Here is a 19,975-nt window from a genome sequence, read left to right on the forward strand (position 1 = left end):
GTATTCTTGAAATATCTGAGTCAGCAGAAACAAGCAGGCTCGTCGGGTTGAAGCACAGAATCCTAAACTGATACAAGAAAACGGCTGAAGACACTCACGGCGATACCAAACCTCTCGATGTCGTCGTCCTCGCAGTCGTTGATGACCTTGTTGAGATTGTGGAAGTCATGCGACTCCCCGTCCGTCACGATCACCATGACCTTCTTCACTCCGGGGCGGGCGCCGCGCTCAGGCATGAAGGCCTCTTTCCTGAGTTCCACAATCGGAAGAATGAAGTTGGATTGTCAAGTGGGAACTCTACTGGGTGTCAGATTGAGCCGAAACGTCAAGAACTTATTAAGATTATGGATGATGGAGGGAGCAGCTGGTTGAGATTCTATGCTGGAGGGCAGCAAAAGACTCCAAATGACAAACAAATGTCAGAGTTAAAGTCTAAATACTGAGATCATTACTGCACTCTTGATTTGTCTGGAAGAGTAAAACTGAGTTGGAGCAACTGATCATGTAATAATAGCGAGTAACACGATACCTGCCGATAAAATGATAAATCAGGTGACGGAAAATTAGCAAAGCAAGAAATGTAATAAATGTAATGGTAACAGAATATTACATCTAATATCATAAGAGCATTAAAACAATAGCATTAGAAATGTAATATTTTCAGACTTTATAGTCTTTTTGTTTGATATTTGCTGTTTGTTTAGAATTTTCAATGAGAAGGATTAATTAAGATCATGAGGCAGAATATATAAGTTAATCTTTCTTTCTTTTGTTCTGTTTTGTTTCGTATGGAATTCTTTCTGCTTTTCTATTTTTGCTTTTTTTTACAAAGAATGAATTAAATAAGCCTAACGAGTAATAAGACTGAATATCTTGGGACTAAGATTGTTTCCTGCAGTCTGCTTATGAAAAACAGGAATAAGGAATGTATTCTAATTTATTGCGTTATGCTTGTAGATAAAGTTTATTGTTTGTTTTTATTCAATTATTTGACAAAACAACAAACAAACAAAAATAATTCAATACAGAACAAAAGTTTTGAAGTTATGAATGAAATGGAAGAGAAGGTTGTAATTTTTTCCAACTAGTTTATATAACTGACATGAAATGGCAGGAAGTCTCACGTCATTAGCAGGTTTAGTTATTGGTCGACGATACAATTTCATTCTCAATACTTAAATCTATTTTGGGGATATTTCTTCCTCTCCAAATATTCCACTGATGTTATGACCACACAGAGTTGATGGAACCTGTTTCTCTGGTTAGTTGGGGGAAACTGTGACAGCCAGTAAAGGACGGTCTGTTGTGTGTGGGACTAGGGATGGAACAATGCGGTTGGTGACCCACAGCCAGACCACAGTGGCGGGCCCGCCGCCTGGTGCTCCGGGCCTCCACAGGCCGGCTCAGTCCGGTACCTGGCGGTGTCGATGCCCAGGAAGGTCATGGTCTTGAATCCGGTCTGCTGAGGAAGGTCGTTCACAAACTCCAGCAGGTCGGCGGTGTTGTCGAACTGGCTCAGGTTGACGCGGTGAGTCACGCTCTCGCCGTAAGACACGATGCCCACCTGGAAAACACACACGCTTTGTCTTCTAGACTTTACCCGACATCTTTTCCCCCCTCGCTTCTTCTTCTCCTCCCGGACGGTCTGCGGCTGGGCCTGGTGGGAGCCCGTGTGACACCATGTTCTTTATACAGAAGGCTTGAGGACTCCAGCGGTCATGGAAGATGTGACTTTCAACCGCGGAGCTCCTCGGCGGGACGACTTTCCAGCGGCTCCCCCGGTGGAAAACTCCACACGCTCCAGGCCAGAGCAACCTCACCACAATAAAAACCAACGGTCCGCTCCGAGAGGACAGAAATACACTCGAGGTATAACTCAGAGAGACAGAGGCCTGAAATTACTGCAAAATCTGTGAAGTTCTTCACAAGATGTTTTACTCTCACTGCTGGCACTGTTTTGAAAAACCCCACTCTCTCTCACCGTATTACACTTTAGAGATGTGGAAGTAATGATTTACAGATGTGGAAGCAGAAATTCCAAATAGTCAAATTATATTGGTCTTTTTTCTTTATAGGTTGAACCAAATGTAGGTCCAATTTACAAAATGTAATCTAGTTTTAAAATCATAAGTTTACCCACAACGGAGAGATGGATGGATGGATGGATGGATGGATGGATGGATGGATGGATGGATGGATAGAAAAATGAATAGATGTAGAAATGAATTGAATTTTAAAACCACCACAGTAATTTTCATGTGACTCACTTGTGAAAGTTTCGGTCCAATTTCCATTTTCTCCAGGAAGCGGATGAGAAAGTCGGTGATGCTGGACCAGGGGTAGATACTGTTGGATCCGTCCAGAACCATCACAATGTCCAGCTCTTTCCCACAGTCTGCAACACAGCCACACAACAGGACACCTGAAGCTTCACAAGTCTCATTTCATTTGTCCTGATACAAACATACTAAACTGTTGAGTCCAGATCCTCAGAAAACACAAGGTTATATAATATGTTCAGTTTTCTTCCTGTCTGTGTCCACTGTAAGGACACAGGCTGTCTGTGTCCACTGTAAGGACACAGGCTGTGTGTGTCCACTGTAAGGACACAGGCTGTCTGTGTCCACTGTAAGGACACAGGCTGTGTGTGTCCACTGTAAGGACACAGGCTGTCTGTGTCCACTGTAGGGACACAGGCTGTTTGTGTCCACTGTAGGGACACAGGCTGTCTGTGTCCACTGTAAGGACACAGGCTGTGTGTGTCCACTGTAAGGACACAGGCTGTCTGTGTCCACTGTAAGGACACAGGCTGTGTGTGTCCACTGTAGGGACACAGGCTGTCTGTGTCCACTGTAAGGACACAGGCTGTCTGTGTCCACTGTAAGGACACAGGCTGTCTGTGTCCACTGTAGGGACACAGGCTGTGTGTGTCCACTGTAGGGACACAGGCTGTCTGTGTCCACTGTAAGGACACAGGCTGTTGGAGGAATCCACAGCAATTTATCACTGAAGACGAAAATTTAAAAAAACTATCTTTGTAGATTTGGGGTTTTATTATAAGCATGTTTATTTTCACTAGATAATTAATTACAGGCCGTTAAAAAAAAGAAGAAATCCCACGAGCACAAAAATCTGTGTTTGGTTGAAGAAGCAGACTCATCGAGTCACAGAAATGAACAGTTTTTCCCCAGACCTAAACATTTCCAACCACTGATGCAGAGGATAATGAAACAAGGTTGAAAAAGAAAAAGAAAAAGAAAAAAAAGAAATAGAAATAATGAAAGGCAGTGGAGCTTTTTAAAGAGGAGTAGCTGAAGAGTGGTCAGAGTGATTCAAAGCTTTCAAGCTTCATCATGAACAAATGTTCACGTTTAAACAGCAACGATCTGACAAAGATGTTGGTTTACATGGAAACGGAAGAACAACTGTCCTGAGCAAGCCAGGGCACTAGTGGGCGCTGTTGTTAGTTTTAGGAATGAAAGCACACACACACACACACACACACACACACACACACACACACACACACACACACACACACACACACACACACACACACACACACACACACACACACACACACACACACACACACACACACACACACACACACACACACAGCAGAGGTCAATGAGCTCTAAACATTAACAAGGAGACCACGGACATTTTAGAGGATTTTACAGTGACTTTCAAATTAAAAAAGTTGGATCGTTATTATGGTGACTGTCAAAATAAAACTACCAAGTTGGATTGTTATTATGGTGACTGTCAAAATAAAACCACCAAGTTGGATTGTTATTACGGTGGCTGTCAAAATAAAACTACCAAGTTGGATTGTTATTACGGTGACTGTCAAAATAAAAGTGATCCCGTGATCGCACCCTCACCCTTCAAATCAGTTCATTTATGATCAATTTACTTCAACATAAAGCATTCTTGTGGCGCTTGCAGCCTCTGAATGTTTACCCCTGGAAGAGAAAAGAAGCTGTAGCTGTAGCTTTGTTTACTCTCTGGCTGTTTCCTTCCAGGGGAACTGGCCTGCAGGCGCCATAAACTGTCTCCTAACTTGGGCATGCGACGCGGCTGCAGGGCCGGACTGGAGAGGGACGAGGTGGCAGGCGGGTTTACATTAGGAAGAATGCTCTAATCTCCCTCTTCACCGACACGGCGTGGGTTTCATGTCAGGGTCTTGGGTGGTACCGCTCCGAATAGTTGATGTTTATCTCCCGGACAGGCAATCTGGAGTCATGTCCGGTGTGGGGATGCGTACCTTGCGCCGCCGGAGCCATGGAGTTGAGGACCTGGAAGGAATCGCTGACGTTGGCACAGACCCCGGAGATGTACTGCTGCTGGCCGCACATGTAGCTGTACTGAGGACCGCACGCCTGTGGAGACACACACACACACACACACACACACACACACACACACACACACACACACACACACACACACACACACACACACACACACACACACACACACACACACACACACACACACACACACACACACACACACACACACACACACACACACACACACACACACACACACACACACACACACACACACACACACACACACACACACACACACACAGTCAGGGCCAAGAGGAGATCGTAGCCATAAAGACAAATACCGAAAGGAAAGAACGACTCAAACGGAGGATTACGCGGCGACCATTAAAAAAAAAAAAAGAAGTGTGTGCTCGTCTGCAGAAGACAGGGCCCAATAGGAAGCAGGAATCTCAAATTTACCAACAATAACTGGAAAATTGAATAACATCTATTAATCTTTTGGCCTCATTTCCTTAAATGTCCCTGCATGTTCCACAGCCACAGTGCTTTCCTTCTTTGATGAGGGCGTAGCCGGCAGTCAGAGGAGAGGCTCTGCTGAGCTCCTCCATCAGATACTAAAGCTAAAATCAGGGTTTTCGTCTTCGTTTGAGGAGGAAATGTAGTGTTCATGAATGAGCTGCTTGTAAATACTAAACATTGTTTTAGCAACACGGACGGGCCTTACAGAAGCTTTACGAGGCAGAAAAACAAGGTTCCTTCTCAATTTCCCCCAAAAAACTAATGTAAAACTAGACTGGTTTAATTAAGGAGGGACTGATAATTCCTCCACCAGCGACTTAACCACAGGCCCAATGTCTCTCATTACTGTAACTGCTCAGTGGATCCGGAGGATCTTACTCCGGGCTGTGCTACATGCTACACGCTAAAGAGTTTCGGTGCTCAAACGCCAGGGATGCTACGTGCTACGCAGTACGTAGCGAGACACGAGACTGCTGGAAGTGTGTATAGCGCTGAGGCAGAGGCTGTGCGGGGGTGCTTCTGGGAAACACATAAGCCTTCACATATCAAGTTTTCCTTTGTCGAATATGAATTAGTGACATTTTGCCGTTTCCACACCGTTGACATGTAAACCGACACTGAAAACACAAGAGAAGTTTTTTCCGTTTTCACTTCACACGCTGTCATGTAACCGTGCTCCTCGTTTGTCCTCCTTCCATGTATGACTTCAATCTTTCATTAAACTTATTAGTTACAATATTTCTCAATCCCAAGCACGTACTCGCATACTTTGGTGAGTACGTACTCAGAAGTATGGACACACAAGTCCACACAAGTCCTGTCTTAGTGCATCCTCGAAAAAGGTGGGCGGAGCAAGAACACACCGTGCGTACTGGGCGAGTAGTGTACGTTGAACTGGACCAGTACTTGTTCGCCAGTACGCCAGGTGAGAAACGGCCCTTGTGTTTATCTGCCTTATTAGATGAGGACTTTCCTCATGAAACACAGCAACGTCTGGGAGGTTTCCGCCCGATTGAAAACCATGAAATGTTTCCTATGAGCTGTGCTGAGCGTTGGATTACTGCGTAAACACACAGGCCGCCACGAGGAGTCACGTTAGCGCGTCATTCTAACCACATCAAGGCTTCAGTTACATGTGCAGCTGCACAGGATCCACCGTCACCGTCTGAAACAAGACGCTTTCTGTCCAATCTGCAAGATTGGAACAATAATAATAATATATAATAATTCAGATCAGATCAGACACAGTGAAGAGCTTCAGTATCTTGCAGTTCCAAGAAAGGTTAAATTAAATGAAGATATACAACTGTATATGTGGTGTAAACATAATTTAGGTGAAGTTACAATGTGATTCGGTTGGAGTTTCTCTCCATATTCACACACTTGGTGCTTCGGTTAATTCCCATTCGCATGACATGAAGCTACATTTGGACGGTGTCCGGCCTGCTGTCGCCGCTGAGGCCAAAGACTCAGTGGACGCATACATTCAGGACAGTTGTGTTGCAGGAAAAATATGCAAAGATCAGATCTTTGTGGTTTGGTATAGAACATGTAGGACACTTCCTTCGTACCAGAAATCCTCCGTTGGGATTGGTCACCAGCGTGGTTCCCATGGTCATGTTCTCCTTCACTTCACGCAAGTTGGGAATGGTTGTATTTTCTGGAAAAAAAGAAAAGGGGGGGGGTGAATAAACAGAGCGAGACAAACAGTAGAGGATGACCAGCTGGACAAATTCCTCTTTTTCATTTTCCCACAGGAAGAAAGCTGCTCGGGCTTCTCGCTCACTTCCGCCCGACCTGAAGATGTAATAACCTCTGACATGTGGTTCAGAGCAGCTTCTTTTGGTTTTGCTCGGCGGTCTCTCTCTCTCTCTCCCTCTCTCTCTCGCTCTCTCTGTCCTTCGTTCATCTGCAAAACCAGCATTTTGTGGAGAAACAGCCGAGAAAACGAGGGGATTCTTGAAGCAATCTCAACATGTGGCTAAAATTAGCAGCTGGAGGAATGCTTTGAATTTCACTCTGCTCGTCATTTTCTTCTGAATCCACAGGTTCCCACAAACACTTGGATGGAGCCCCCCCCCCCCCCCCCACTCCACCCCCCAGGACAGCATTTTAAAGTTACGACTCCCACAAGCAGGTCATTGACTAGTTCTGCCCGGAGTTAGTGAGAGAAGGTTTTCTTCATCTCGAAGTGGATGCGGAGCACAGATCAGAGCTGTTTAAGCCTCCCGCCTGACCTCCCAATAAAAACACATTCTACTTTTACTCAAACCTACTGGGGCTTTGGAACTGCAGTATATTGTGAGGGAGGGAAGAAAATGATGATGATGAGTGAGTGACATGAAGAGAAACCCTGTGGCTCATGATTTATATATTTATATATATATATATTTATAGACACATTTATATACACATGCTGAATTGTGTTTGCAGCCATCAGAGTGACTGTTCTCTTTTTGCTCAGTTTATGAGACGGTTATTTATTGCAGAGGCTTGTGGAGACGTGAAACCTATCGATTGAACCAGTTTGTCAACTGTTTAGTACCAGGTTCATGGCAACAAATGCTTGTGTTCAAATCCCCTAAGGACTTGCTTACACATACTTCCAAATGAAAATGCATCGTCTTTGCAATTCCAGTTCAGAAAAGATTCACTTTTACACAGCAATGTTTTGAAAATGATGTTAGTTTAAACGGAAATGGCAAGTATGCAGAAAATTATGTAGTTTCATGTTGGGCCACTAGTGGGTACTGTTGTTTGTTTTTGTAAAGAAACCACACACACACACACACACACACACACACACACACACACACACACACACACACACACACACACACACACACACACACACACACACACACACACACACACACACACACACACACACACACACACACACACACACACACACACACACACACACACACACACACACACACACACACACACACACACACACACACACACACACACACACACACACACACACACACACACAGATGAATGACCGCACAGTGGTGCAGTGGTTAGTGTTCTCGCCTCCCATCCAGAACGTTCTGGGTTCAAGTCTAACCCGGAGTCTTCCTGTGTGGACTTTGCATGTTCTCCCTGTGTGTGTGTGTGTGTGTGTGTGTGTGTGTGTGTGTGTGTGTGTGTGTGTGTGTGTGTGTGTGTGTGTGTGTGTGTGTGTGGGTGCATGGGTTTCCTTCCCACAGTCCAAAAACATGCAAGGGACATCAATTAGTGATGCTGAATTGTCCCTCGGTGTGAATGTGAGTTTTGTTTGCCAGGTGACCTGTCCAGGTGTCCCTGCAGGTGAACCCTACAGGTACACCTGGACAGGTCACCAGGCCAGGTGAACCCTGTCCTGGCCCAAGGTAGGCTGGGACCAGCACCCTGTGACCCTGAACTGGATAAGTGGGAAAGAAAATGGATGGATGGATGACTCAGATTAAAAAAGTATCTCTATTATATACTATTCCTATTGTGGATGGATGGAAAAATACATAAATCAGTAGATGGATGGATGAAACAGTGGATGGATGAATAGGTGACGATAGATGATGAATAGTTGGATGAATAGATGAGTTGGAAGAAGAAGAATAGATACATAGTTGAAGATTAAAGAAAGAATTGATTGATGGACGTGTTAATGGATAGATGGATGGATGAACCATTTGAATGCGACACAACACATCTGGTGACAACAAGCAGGGTTTAAAGTTACTCATTCAAACTCTGTATAAATATTACAAACACAGAAATACTCTTCATTACATACTTACATTCTACACACATGTTGATCTGTGTATTTCAGTTTAGATTTTTATGAAAAGACTATAATAAGCCGAGTCCTGGAGACGACGATGTCCACTGTGACGTGTGTCCTCGTCCTGTCAGGCCGCAGTTTGCTGGCACAGAGCCAACAGTTCACGTTTGTTATTCCGGACTCAGTTTTTCCAAACAGACTGAAGAGTTTTGTGAAACGGTTCAGCCGACAACCCAAATCTGACCGATGGGGGTCTTTCGCACCAACAACTCATCACATTTGGCAGTCGAGCCATGGCGTCTTCAGCCTGGGTGGTTGCTTTGCAGCGTGATTAAGAACTCCAACACAACGACCACACCAGCTTACGTTCAGCCACTATGGTTTAAACTCTGGAGGCAGTCCTGGCGATGTGAGACGAGGGGCGTCGACGGATGGATGAAATGACTCAGAGTAGGAAATCGTTCTGGATTTACCACTCTGTGATATTTGAAAACTATCACTTTAAACGTCCTCCTCAGAGGTGAGGAAGAGGACACGCGGCCGCTGAGTCATGCCTCATATTAAAACGACTCATCGCCGAGGGGCTCCGACTCCGAGCCCGAATCGACTCCCGGTGGAAGCGCTCCAGCCTAAACTTGTGAGATCTTTAACTCACCCCACATAAAACAAACACGGCTCTGCCCGACTCGTGAGAGGAGGAGTTTAAATTATCAGCACACGAACTCAGAATTCACCGTCACCGGGCTACCCGTCCCTCACGGTCCTTGATAATTCACGGGCATCAACAGCTTTGGGGACGTATTAACCAGTGAGCCGCTGGTTTGCTCTCTGTCGGAACACAGAGGCGGCACTAATCGCGGCTCCGCAGACTTTTCACCGGGAGCTCAGTTGTGTTTATCTGTTAAATGAAGATAAATTGGAAGGATGAAGCATTAAAACCTTGTTTATTGACTCTCTTCCTGTTCAGATGGGCCCAGCTTCCTGCCCCAGGGAACCAGGCAGATAATACAAGTACACACACACCACATACCACAGAAAGTACTTGCATATACACAAGTGATTAGGATTATTTGTTTATCTTCTCGGCTAAGCTGTTTGACGTTTAAAATATCAGAAATTGATCCTAAACGATCCGTCGGTGTCCTGAACACGGCTTGACACGTCTGGTTCAGTCCACAGTCCACAGCCAGAAGACGTTCCCTTCAGTAACGTGCAGATATTAGCAAATACTTTCACTCAGAAAGATTGTGGATTGAAGCTTGCGTTCTCCACACAGACTCAGACTCTCAAGCCCAGAGACGTCTTCTCTCCATATGGGGCTCGTTGAGATACTTGAAAATGAATATTTCCTTTCAGAGACTTTCTGTGGGACGGTTCATGACATTCTATAACCTTCACACATTCCAGAACCTCAGACGTTCTCAAACCCGAGCAAACGTTAGAGCTTTTATACATTCTAGAACGCTCACACATTCTAGAACTCTCACACATAACCCTAACACGTTCTAGAAACCTAACCGATAACGCTCACACATTCTACAACCCTCACAGATAACCCTAACACATTCCAGAACTCTCACACATTCTAGAACCCTCATAGATAACCCTAACACATTCCAGAACTCTCATACATTCTAGAACCCTCATAGATAACCCTAACACATTCCAGAACTCTCACACATTCTAGAACCCTCACAGATAACCCTAACACATTCTAGAACCCTTACACATTCTAGAACCTTAACAGATAATCCGAACACACTCGAGAACTCTCACACATTCTAGAACACTTACACATTCCAGAAACATCACACGTTCTAGAACCCTATCAGATAACCCTAGCACATTATAGAACCCTCACACATTCCAGAACTCTCCAACATTCTAGAACCCTAACAGATAGCCCTCCCACATTCTAGAACCCTCACACATTCTAGAACCCTCAGAAATCCCAGAACTCTCCCACATTCTAGAACTCTCCCACATTCCAGAACCCCAAGAGATAACCCTAACACATTCTAGAGCTGTCCCACCCACTAGAACTCGCACACATTCCAGAACCCTCACACATTCTAGAACCCCCACACATTCTAGAACACTCATATATTTAGAACTCTAAAACATTCTAGAACCCTCACACCTTCTAGAAGTCTCACACATTCCAGAATGGTTACATATTCTGGAATCCTCAAATTCCAGAACCCTCACACTCTTGCACCATAACAGATAACCCTAGCACATTCTAATACTCTCACACATTGTAGAACCCCGACACATTTTGGAACCCTCAAACATTCCAAAACTCGCCCACATTGTAGAACCCTCACAGAAAACCTTACACATTCTAGATTCTAGAACCCTCCCATATTCTAGAACCCTAACATATAACCCTAACAGTTAACCCTAACACATTCTAGAACTTTCACACATTCTAGAACCCTGACACATTCCAGAACCCTCGCACATTCGAGAACCCCCCCACATTATAGAACCCTGACACACTCTCCAACCCTAACAGATAACCCAGACACATTCTAGAACTCTCAAACATTCCAGAACTCTCCCACATTCTCTCCCACATCTCTTCTATTCTAGAACCATAACTGATAGCCCTTCGACATTCTAGAACCCTTGTACATTATAGAACTCTCACACATTGAAGAACCCTCACAGATAACCCTAACACATTTTAGAACTCTCACACATTCCAGAACCCACACATTCTAGAACCCTAATGGGTAACTTTTACACATTCTCAAACCCTCACATATTCTAGAACCCTCAAACATTCCAGAACTCTCCCACATTCTAGAACGCTCACTGATAGTCCTCCCACATTATAGAACCCTAAAACATTATAGAACTCTCACACATTCTAGAAACCTAACAGATAACCCTAACACAATCTAGAACCGTGACACCTTCGAGAACTCTAACACATTCAAAAACTCTTACACCATCTAGAACTCTGACACATTCCAGAACCCTCACAAATTTCATAACTCTCCCACATTCTAGAACCATCACAGATAACCCACACACATTTTAGAACCCTCCCATATTCTTGAACCCTAAAAAATAACTCTCCTACATTATAGAACTCTCACATATTGTAGAACCCTCACACATAACCCTAACACATTTTAGAGCTCTCACACATTCCAGAACTCTCACAAAATCTAGAGCTCTCCCACATTGTAGAAATCTAACAGATAACCCTAACGCATTCTAGAACCCTCACACCATCTAGAACTCAAACATTCTATTGGTCCCATACATTCTAGAGAAATGACAGTGTTGCGCGCTGCCAGTGCGAGATGGGATGATCTAACCACGTGCAGCACTGTGGTGCATTCAGTCATGATCACATCAGCTCAAGGGAATATTTCTCATTTTACACATTTTTCTATTTCCTCTTTTTGACTGATGCAGCTGATATTTCTGAACGATAACACGGAGACAGTGTCAGTTCAGTTTCGAGTCACAAGCGAGTCTCATTAAAGATGACTCATGGATTCCTTACTGTCATCTTGTGCAGCCTGTGTGAGATCGACGAGACGAGTGAGTAAAATCCGGCTATCTGAAAACCAGACTGTAAACAAACACAGCTGTGAGAGCTGATGAACGCAGGGAAGAGACTCTGATTAAATGTGCATCTTCCACGTTCCTTTTTCGGCTTGCAGTCTGAACTCTGCATCACTCTCTGAAATCTCTGTAAACACTGTCTTCTGACTGTCTCGCCGCTAAATCCAGATAAGGATGAATCCGGACGAGCAAAACTGCTGACAAAATCGTCTGAGTCGCGTTATTATTACCACCGCTCAGAGCAGTCATGATTGCCGTGTGATAATGACAATGTAAACACGCTGCAGAAACAGCTTCACTGACTTTTTATTTTTAGCCACGGTGGTCCTAAACTATCGGTGGAGGGTTTTGGAAAGAGCCCGAAAGGAATGCCTGCTGGAAATCAGTGCTCACTACAGTGACTGTTAAATACAAAAATATGTTGTACATGATTTTTATTTTTAAGCTAGATTGTTTACAATTCACTCTAATGGAGTTTGTCTCTTCTGCAATAAATTTATATGGTGACAGCAAGCTTTCAAAATAAAAGCAGAACGCAGCTTATACGTTATATAGTATAGGTTTTCTTTACCCAAATCTGTAGTTTATGTCGCAAAAACGAAATGTGAAAACAAGAATTAAGAGGTGCTGACATTTTAATAACGAACCTACCAGTTTAAAATATTTTAGCCATTTTAGAAGGTTTAGCCATTTGGCTGTTTTAGCTGTATTAATCATTTTAGCAGTTTAAGTTGTTCCAGCAGATCTAGTTGTTCCTCCCATTTCTGTGTTTTATAAATGAAGTTTTATAGCTATTTTAGATTTATAAAGGCCTCCTTAAAATTTCAAAGTGAAAACTGAAAGTTTTCACTTTGAAATTTTAAGGAGATTTATAAAGGCCTCCTTAAAATTTCAAAGTGAAAACTGAAAGTTTTCGTGCACAGTTACTGAAAATGCAACTTTTTCAAAACAGTTCCCAAGGTGGAACTTTTTGAAAACACTTTTTTAGCAACTTTCTTTTGAAACGATGCTACTGTGTATTTGCCTCATGGCCAAAGTGAATAGTTTTTCTGCACATGCTCAGTCGAGCCAATCGGAACAAAATTTCCTCTGTGGTGTCATGACTCCCAGTCCAGATTCTCCTGGACTTGGTACTTTTAGTTTGACAGTCACCGTAATAACAATCCAACTTGGTAGTTTTATTTTGACAGTCACCGTAATAACAATCCAACTTAGTGGTTTTATTTTGACAGTCACCATAATAACAATCCAACTTGGTGGTTTTATTTTGACAGTCACCGTAATAACGATTCCACTTGGTAGTTTTATTTTGACAGTCACCGTAATAATAATCCCACTTGGTGGTTTTATTTTGACAGTCACCATAATAACAATTCAACTTGGTGGTTTTATTTTGACAGTCACCATAATAACAATCCATATTGGTGGTTTTATTTTGACAGTTACCATAATAACAATCCATATTGGTGGTCTGTCCACTAGAATGTCCGTGTCCTCTCATTGTTAATGTTTAGAGCTCACTGTTCTAATTGTTTTCAGCGTGTTTGTATTGAAAAGGAGATTGTTTTCAAAACGTTGCCATCTAAATGCAAAACTTCTCTGAAATGAAAACCCCAAAACGATGCATTTTCACTTGGAACGTCGCTTAAACAACCCTAAGCGTGTGAAGTTGCAATCTCTGCTATTCTAGGAGCCAGAGCCTGATAATTCTGTGATCATTTCAGCAATTTCATGGTGCTCAACTCTCATGGTTAATCGGGTTTTCCTGCTCCCATCACTTGTGAAACTATTAAATTGTCTAATGTCGAAGGAGGAAATGGAGGGACGGATGGTTGTTTTAGTAACTGAAATGGCTCAGACTGCTAAAGCCAATAAAATAGCTAAAACTGCTAAAACAGGCCCAATAAATAAAACAGCGTTGTCGATTGAAGGAGGTATACATTGAAAAAGTCCAATAGTGGGAGTATTAATTTAAGTAATATTAAATTATTGTATGTGGATTGAATTTATAAACTTATAAAAAAATTTTTTTTTATAAAATCAGCAGCCAGACTCATAAAACCGGCATTATTTCATGAGTTGCTGATCTCTGCAGTGCATGAAGAGACAGACAGAGGAATTCTTACTGGGCAGCTCCAGCTTGACACACGTGTTGTCCACCTTCCCGACGGGACATTTGTACACGTCTCCCGTCCGTGTTGCCGGCTGCCCCGAGAGCGGCGATCCAATCAGAACCCTGACAAGAAGAAAAACAACAAGTTAGGAGCGGGTTTGAAAGGCAACCCAGCAACACACGCCAACGTCACGTTTTTACAATCATCATAACAAGCAGTGATCGCTCATTATTACCAAAATGAGGGGCTGGCAGGTACTGAGGTTGAGGTTCACACTAATTTAGACTCTGGTCAATTATACCGACACTGTTCAATTAAACCTAAACCACAGGTTTACACAGGCTGGGAGAGTCATTATACTTCATTATGATTGCTTTCTGACCCTGTGGCTTTATTATTATACACCTCTCCATACCGCAGCCTGGTGAAGGCTGATGTTGGCAGCCTGTTTGGTTCTGAAGGTCTGAACTGGACGTTTAAGCATCTCTGTGGTCGTTTCATGACTTTGTGTCACTGCGGCGGCGAAGTGATGCTAAAAAGAGTCGGTCATCTGCCTTCCTCTAAACACTTAGGCCTATTAACATTCCTGAGATCTAATGGGCCCTGGTCATCTGAAGAGAGACGGGAACAACAAGCCGAACTGGGCTCGCTGTGAGAAACACCAACACACTGCCTTCAGTCACGACGCTGTGACATATTTCGCCTTCATTTATTAGGGCTGTTAGTAAAAGATAAACAGATATAAATAGTTCAGCGTGTCCAGTGTTGGGGATAAAGACACTCGGTAATGGAGCACCACTGCTCTCTGGGGAAAGTTGTGGCTTCAGCTGCGTGTGAAAGCGGTAACAACATGAGAGCTGCTGTCTCTGCTCTGCTTTACCTCCAAAACTTATTTATCGTTTTTAACTACATTTTAGAAAAAGTTTGTCGTTTACACGGTTTCCAGTCCAAGCATTAATGGGAGAACATGGACATTTTAGTATACAGGTGACAAAGTTTGATCGTTATTACGTGACTGTCAAAATAAAATTACCAAGTTCCAGAGGAATATGGACTTGGGAGTCATGACACTCTGGAGGAAACATGGTTGTGATTTGTCAACTACTGAGCATGTGCACAAGAACTATGGCTGTGGTGCACATCGGCAACAGCAGCGTGTCAGAAGAGTTGCATTTTCTACTGTTTCCATGGAGACGGAGACGGAGCGTTCACAAAAAGCTACACCTTCGGAGCGTTTTTCAGAAAGTTGCATGTTCATTGGCGCCAACCGCCACTGTGGTGAAAACGGATCCAAATCACTAACTGTTTTTCTGTTTTTAGTCGAAGATGTCACGTGAACGGGGCCTCGCTCAAAACACCCAATCAAAATTAAACACCGTCGTGTCTTTCTGTTCTGCCAACTTAGCTGTTAGCTTTAGCTTATCTTATCTTTAGCTTTGACACCGATAGCTTTAGCATGAGGATTCTAACTTTTATATATATATATATATAGTATATCAGCAATAGTTTGGATGCTTGAGCAGGATCCAGTAAATATTATATAGTATGATCAAACCTGACTGCTGCTGAGTTGTTAGCTTTAGCATTGACATTGTGAGCTTTCACGTAAGTGCTGCAAGTTTTTTCTACATTAGCAATAGTTGTGATACTCTGGCAGGCTCTGATAAACGATAGTTTTAGGCCCTGTCCACATGAGCCAGAATTATCTTTGTTCTCCTCATCATTCTGAAAAACAAGGTTTTCCATCCACATCATCACTATGAACACGGCTCAAAACAATGTAGTACACATGCCAGGCCTTTAGGTGGGGTTGTAACTCAATACACAAAACGAATACTCCTGCTCATCCTTGTATTCGACACACCCAACATATCTCAGAGGAGCATCAGCAGCTTCTGCAGCTCCACCTAGAGCAGGTAGTCCGCCGTGTTGTTGTTGTTAATGACGTCATGGAGAGGGAGGCGGGGTTATAGGTCGAGAGGCGGGGCCATGACGTCATCGTTTTCAGTTAATGTGCGTCTTGTCCGTCCACACGTCAAAGCAGAGGCGGCATTTTCTAATTCCTCCTCTCTGAAACCCGTTTTTTTTTTTTTTTTTAAAAAGAAACGTCTTCAGGCTCCTGAAACGCTGCGTCATGTTGATGATCGGACAGAAAAGATGCAGTCACAGCGTTGTGGTGTGGACGGGGTCCCAGTCCAAACAGTACCTAATTAAAATCAAACATTACCGTACCAGCATGAAACCCGACTGCTACTGTCTCACTGTCCTGCTAACTACTGGCTTCTGTTTTGAGATTACTAGCTTTACCAAGTACAGAGCAACTTCAGCATGTATACACAGTGCATCTGACAACTCAGCGTCTCGCTGCATCTTTCAGATTCTTTTAGCACATCTTTTAGCTCAAACATTTGGCCAACATTTTTATTTGCAGTGGCTGCAGAGCCGATGTGTTTTCAGAGAACAGAGGAGGCTCAGTCTCAGCCGGCTCCTCTGATTGGCCGTGAGTGAATTACTCTAACTGATCTCATATGAGTTGGATAACGTTGTGGTATCACCAGGTACACGGAGCAGCAACAGGTTGGACGGGAAGCAGCCCCAAGAGCTGAAACTAAAGCAACCGAAGAATAAATGTCCAAACAACGAGACACAGAAAAGCATTAAACCACGCTCTAATAGCATTTAACAGGGTTTTTTTTTTTTTTAAAACAGGGTTCAGCAGGAAGCCATGGGTGCTTGGTCTAGAGCAGATTTACAGGGCGGGTAAGTGGATTCTGTGGCCAGCAGTTTATGGTTAACAGCCAGTAGTAAAGGCAAGGATCCTCATTACAGCAGCAGCTGCTGTGCTCCCCTTCACTCACCTTTACTGGTAAACTTTTCAATTTCTTAATGCTGTGGTTAGAATAACTTAAGGTTTTGGATAAACTTTGTTTTGTCCAAATCAAAGCTGCAAGAACAAACTGTGAACAGATCTGTCAGGACGGCCACCTGATGAGTCAGATGAGGTTCTGAGGAAGACTGCAGTCACGGCCGAAACATGTCAGCAAGGTAAAAAACTCTTCCGGCATTTACCTGTCCTTAATAAAAAGAATCTCTACATATGAAAAAAACAATATTCCTGCTGAATTGTGTTTGCAGCCATCAGAGTGACTGTTCTCTTTTTGCTCAGGTTTCACGTCTCCACAAGCCTCTGCAATAAATAACCGTCTCATAAACTATCGATTGAACCAGTTTGTCAACTGTTTAGTACCAGATTCATGGCAACAAATGCTTGTGTTCAAATCCCCTAACCCTAAGGACTTGCTTACACATACTTCCAAATGAAAATGCATCGTCTTTTCAATTCCAGTTCAGAAAAGATTCACTTTTACACAGCAATGTTTTGAAAATGATGTTAGTTTAAACGGAAATGGCAAGTATGCAGAAAATTATGTAGTTTCATGTTGGGCCACTAGTGGGTACTGTTGTTTGTTTTTGTAAAGAAACCACACACACACACACACACACACACACACACACACACACACACACACACACACACACACACACACACACACACACACACACACACACACACACCACACACACACACACACACACACACACACACACACACACACACACACACACACACACACACACACACACACACACACACACACACACACACACACACACACACACACACACACACACACACACACACACACACACACACACACACAGAGCAGAGAACAATGAGCTCTAAACATCAACACTGGGAGAACACGGACATTCTAGTGGACAGACCACCAAGTTAGATTGTTATTATGGTGACTGTCAAAATAAAACTACCACGTTGGATTGTTATTATGGTGACTGTCAAAATAAAACTACCAAGTTGGATTGCTATTATGGTGACTGTCAAAATAAAACTACCAAGTCCCAGGAGAATATGGACTGGGAGTCAAGACACCCCGGAGGAAACTTTGTTCTTATTGTGAAGCTACTGAGCATGTGCAAAAGAACAATTTACTACAGCCGTGGTGCGCTAGGACAGTAGCAGCATTTCATAAAAGTTCTGTTTGTCCCCCATTTCGACAGAGACGGCGTCGAAGCATTTTCAAAACGTTACACCTTGGGAGCCGTTTTCCAAAAGTTGAGTTTTCATTGGCTCCAAGCCCCATTGTCATGTAAACGAACAACAAAAGTTTTCCTCTCCCTGTCTTCTCGAGGACTTTGTTATCTTGGTCAAATGGATTTTACTGGGTTTATTTTGTGTTGGAATAAAAAAATAAACTTTTGCACCACCAATGTCTGTGTCTGCCACCTTGAATCGTCCTCCAAGGAAAAGGCAACAGAACAAACCAAGAACCAGAACACACAGAAGATGCCCAACATTTACCAGAGCCACCAGGTGCAGACAATCACACCCTCAGTAGAAACAATAGAAACACATCAGGCCAGGGAGCAGCAATCAGACACGGGGAGGGGAAGGAAGGAACTTCAAAAACCAAAGACAGAAACACTAACCACAACAGTTTTGCCTCTTTGATGTCTAGTAAAATACACAAAACTCACTACAACCACTTATTAGTTTATCTCCGGTGTAAGATAAGATAAGATAAGATATCCCTTTATTTATCTCGCATGTGGAGAAATTTGCAGTGGTACAACAGGATAGTACAGAGAAAGAAGCACACATAGCAGGAACTAAAAAAAAGCAGATAAAAACACAATATAATAGAAAAATGTGCACACGGTGCCTATAAGTGTGGACATGTAGTACATTTACAGTGACCACGTCTCACCAGCACTCTCTTAATGTGATCAGAGTTTGTTTTTTTTCTGTTGGAATTTAACCTTGTGCTGCTGCAGCCTTCAGATTGTCTCGATTGTACTCAGTTCAGAGTGGCACCATGTTGAAAGTAGGAGTGTAGGACCTCATGAGATGCCTGGTGACTGTTAAGTGAACTATAAACACATAGGAAGATTACGTTACATTTACGTAGCTCAATAGGCCCGTTCAGAGTGAACGTGACACACTACATCCGGCCTCTTGATAACCACGGATTGAAGAACATGCCCTGCTGCAGACACTCACCATTTCCCCTCGCTGTTCTCAAACTGCTGGACCGTGTAGCCGAACATGTCCTCCAGAGGTCCGCTAAAGGACAGGCTGTTCTTCTGGTCCACGTTGAAGGACGACACGCCTGCCAGCAGCACTGCAAAGACAAGCAGAGGCCACAGGGAGTGAGACTGGTGAGAGCTGCATTGCGTTGTGGGACAGTTTATTTACCGCCTTGAAAAGTTTGATAACTTTCTCCCCAGATACGTCCATAGTATTACATCTTTAGTGCTTTAAGAGGCTCAGTGCTCCATCTGATCATCAAGCTAAAATACACATAAAGACCTCTTTCCAATTGTCCGCTTGCACGTGACGTCACTCACACTGTACAAGTTGATCAAAATAAATTGAAAAAGAAGACATTTTTTTGAGTGACTGTGCAATTTAGTATGATGTATGCATGGTCTTAATAAATCCGATTCTTAGTGAATCTGGATCTAATTAAATCAGGTTTTGAGGAAAACAAGATCTTTGTTAGTTGGGATCTTCTTAATCAGGATCTTTTTAAGTCAAGATCTTACTAAATCAGAATCCTAGTAAATCAGAATCCTAGTAAATCAGGATCATAGTAAATCAGAAT

At 43.2% G+C, this 19,975-nt stretch overlaps 1 protein-coding gene across 1 annotated transcript in view; it reads right to left on the reverse strand.

Annotated features, from left to right (window-relative positions):
- LOC308117932 (integrin alpha-1-like) overlaps positions 1–19,975 on the reverse strand; it is an 84,419-nt gene that overhangs the window by 39,005 nt on the left and 25,439 nt on the right. Inside the window, 7 exon segments of the mRNA XM_080477052.1 lie at positions 99–249; positions 1,416–1,564; positions 2,268–2,395; positions 4,271–4,385; positions 6,392–6,480; positions 14,304–14,413; positions 19,372–19,492. Of these exon segments, the coding sequence (XP_080333178.1) occupies positions 99–249; positions 1,416–1,564; positions 2,268–2,395; positions 4,271–4,385; positions 6,392–6,480; positions 14,304–14,413; positions 19,372–19,492 (863 nt within the window).

This window comes from Lipophrys pholis (assembly GCF_963383615.2).
Source record: "Lipophrys pholis genome assembly, chromosome: 12".
In the NCBI taxonomy this organism is placed as follows: domain Eukaryota; kingdom Metazoa; phylum Chordata; class Actinopteri; order Blenniiformes; family Blenniidae; genus Lipophrys; species Lipophrys pholis.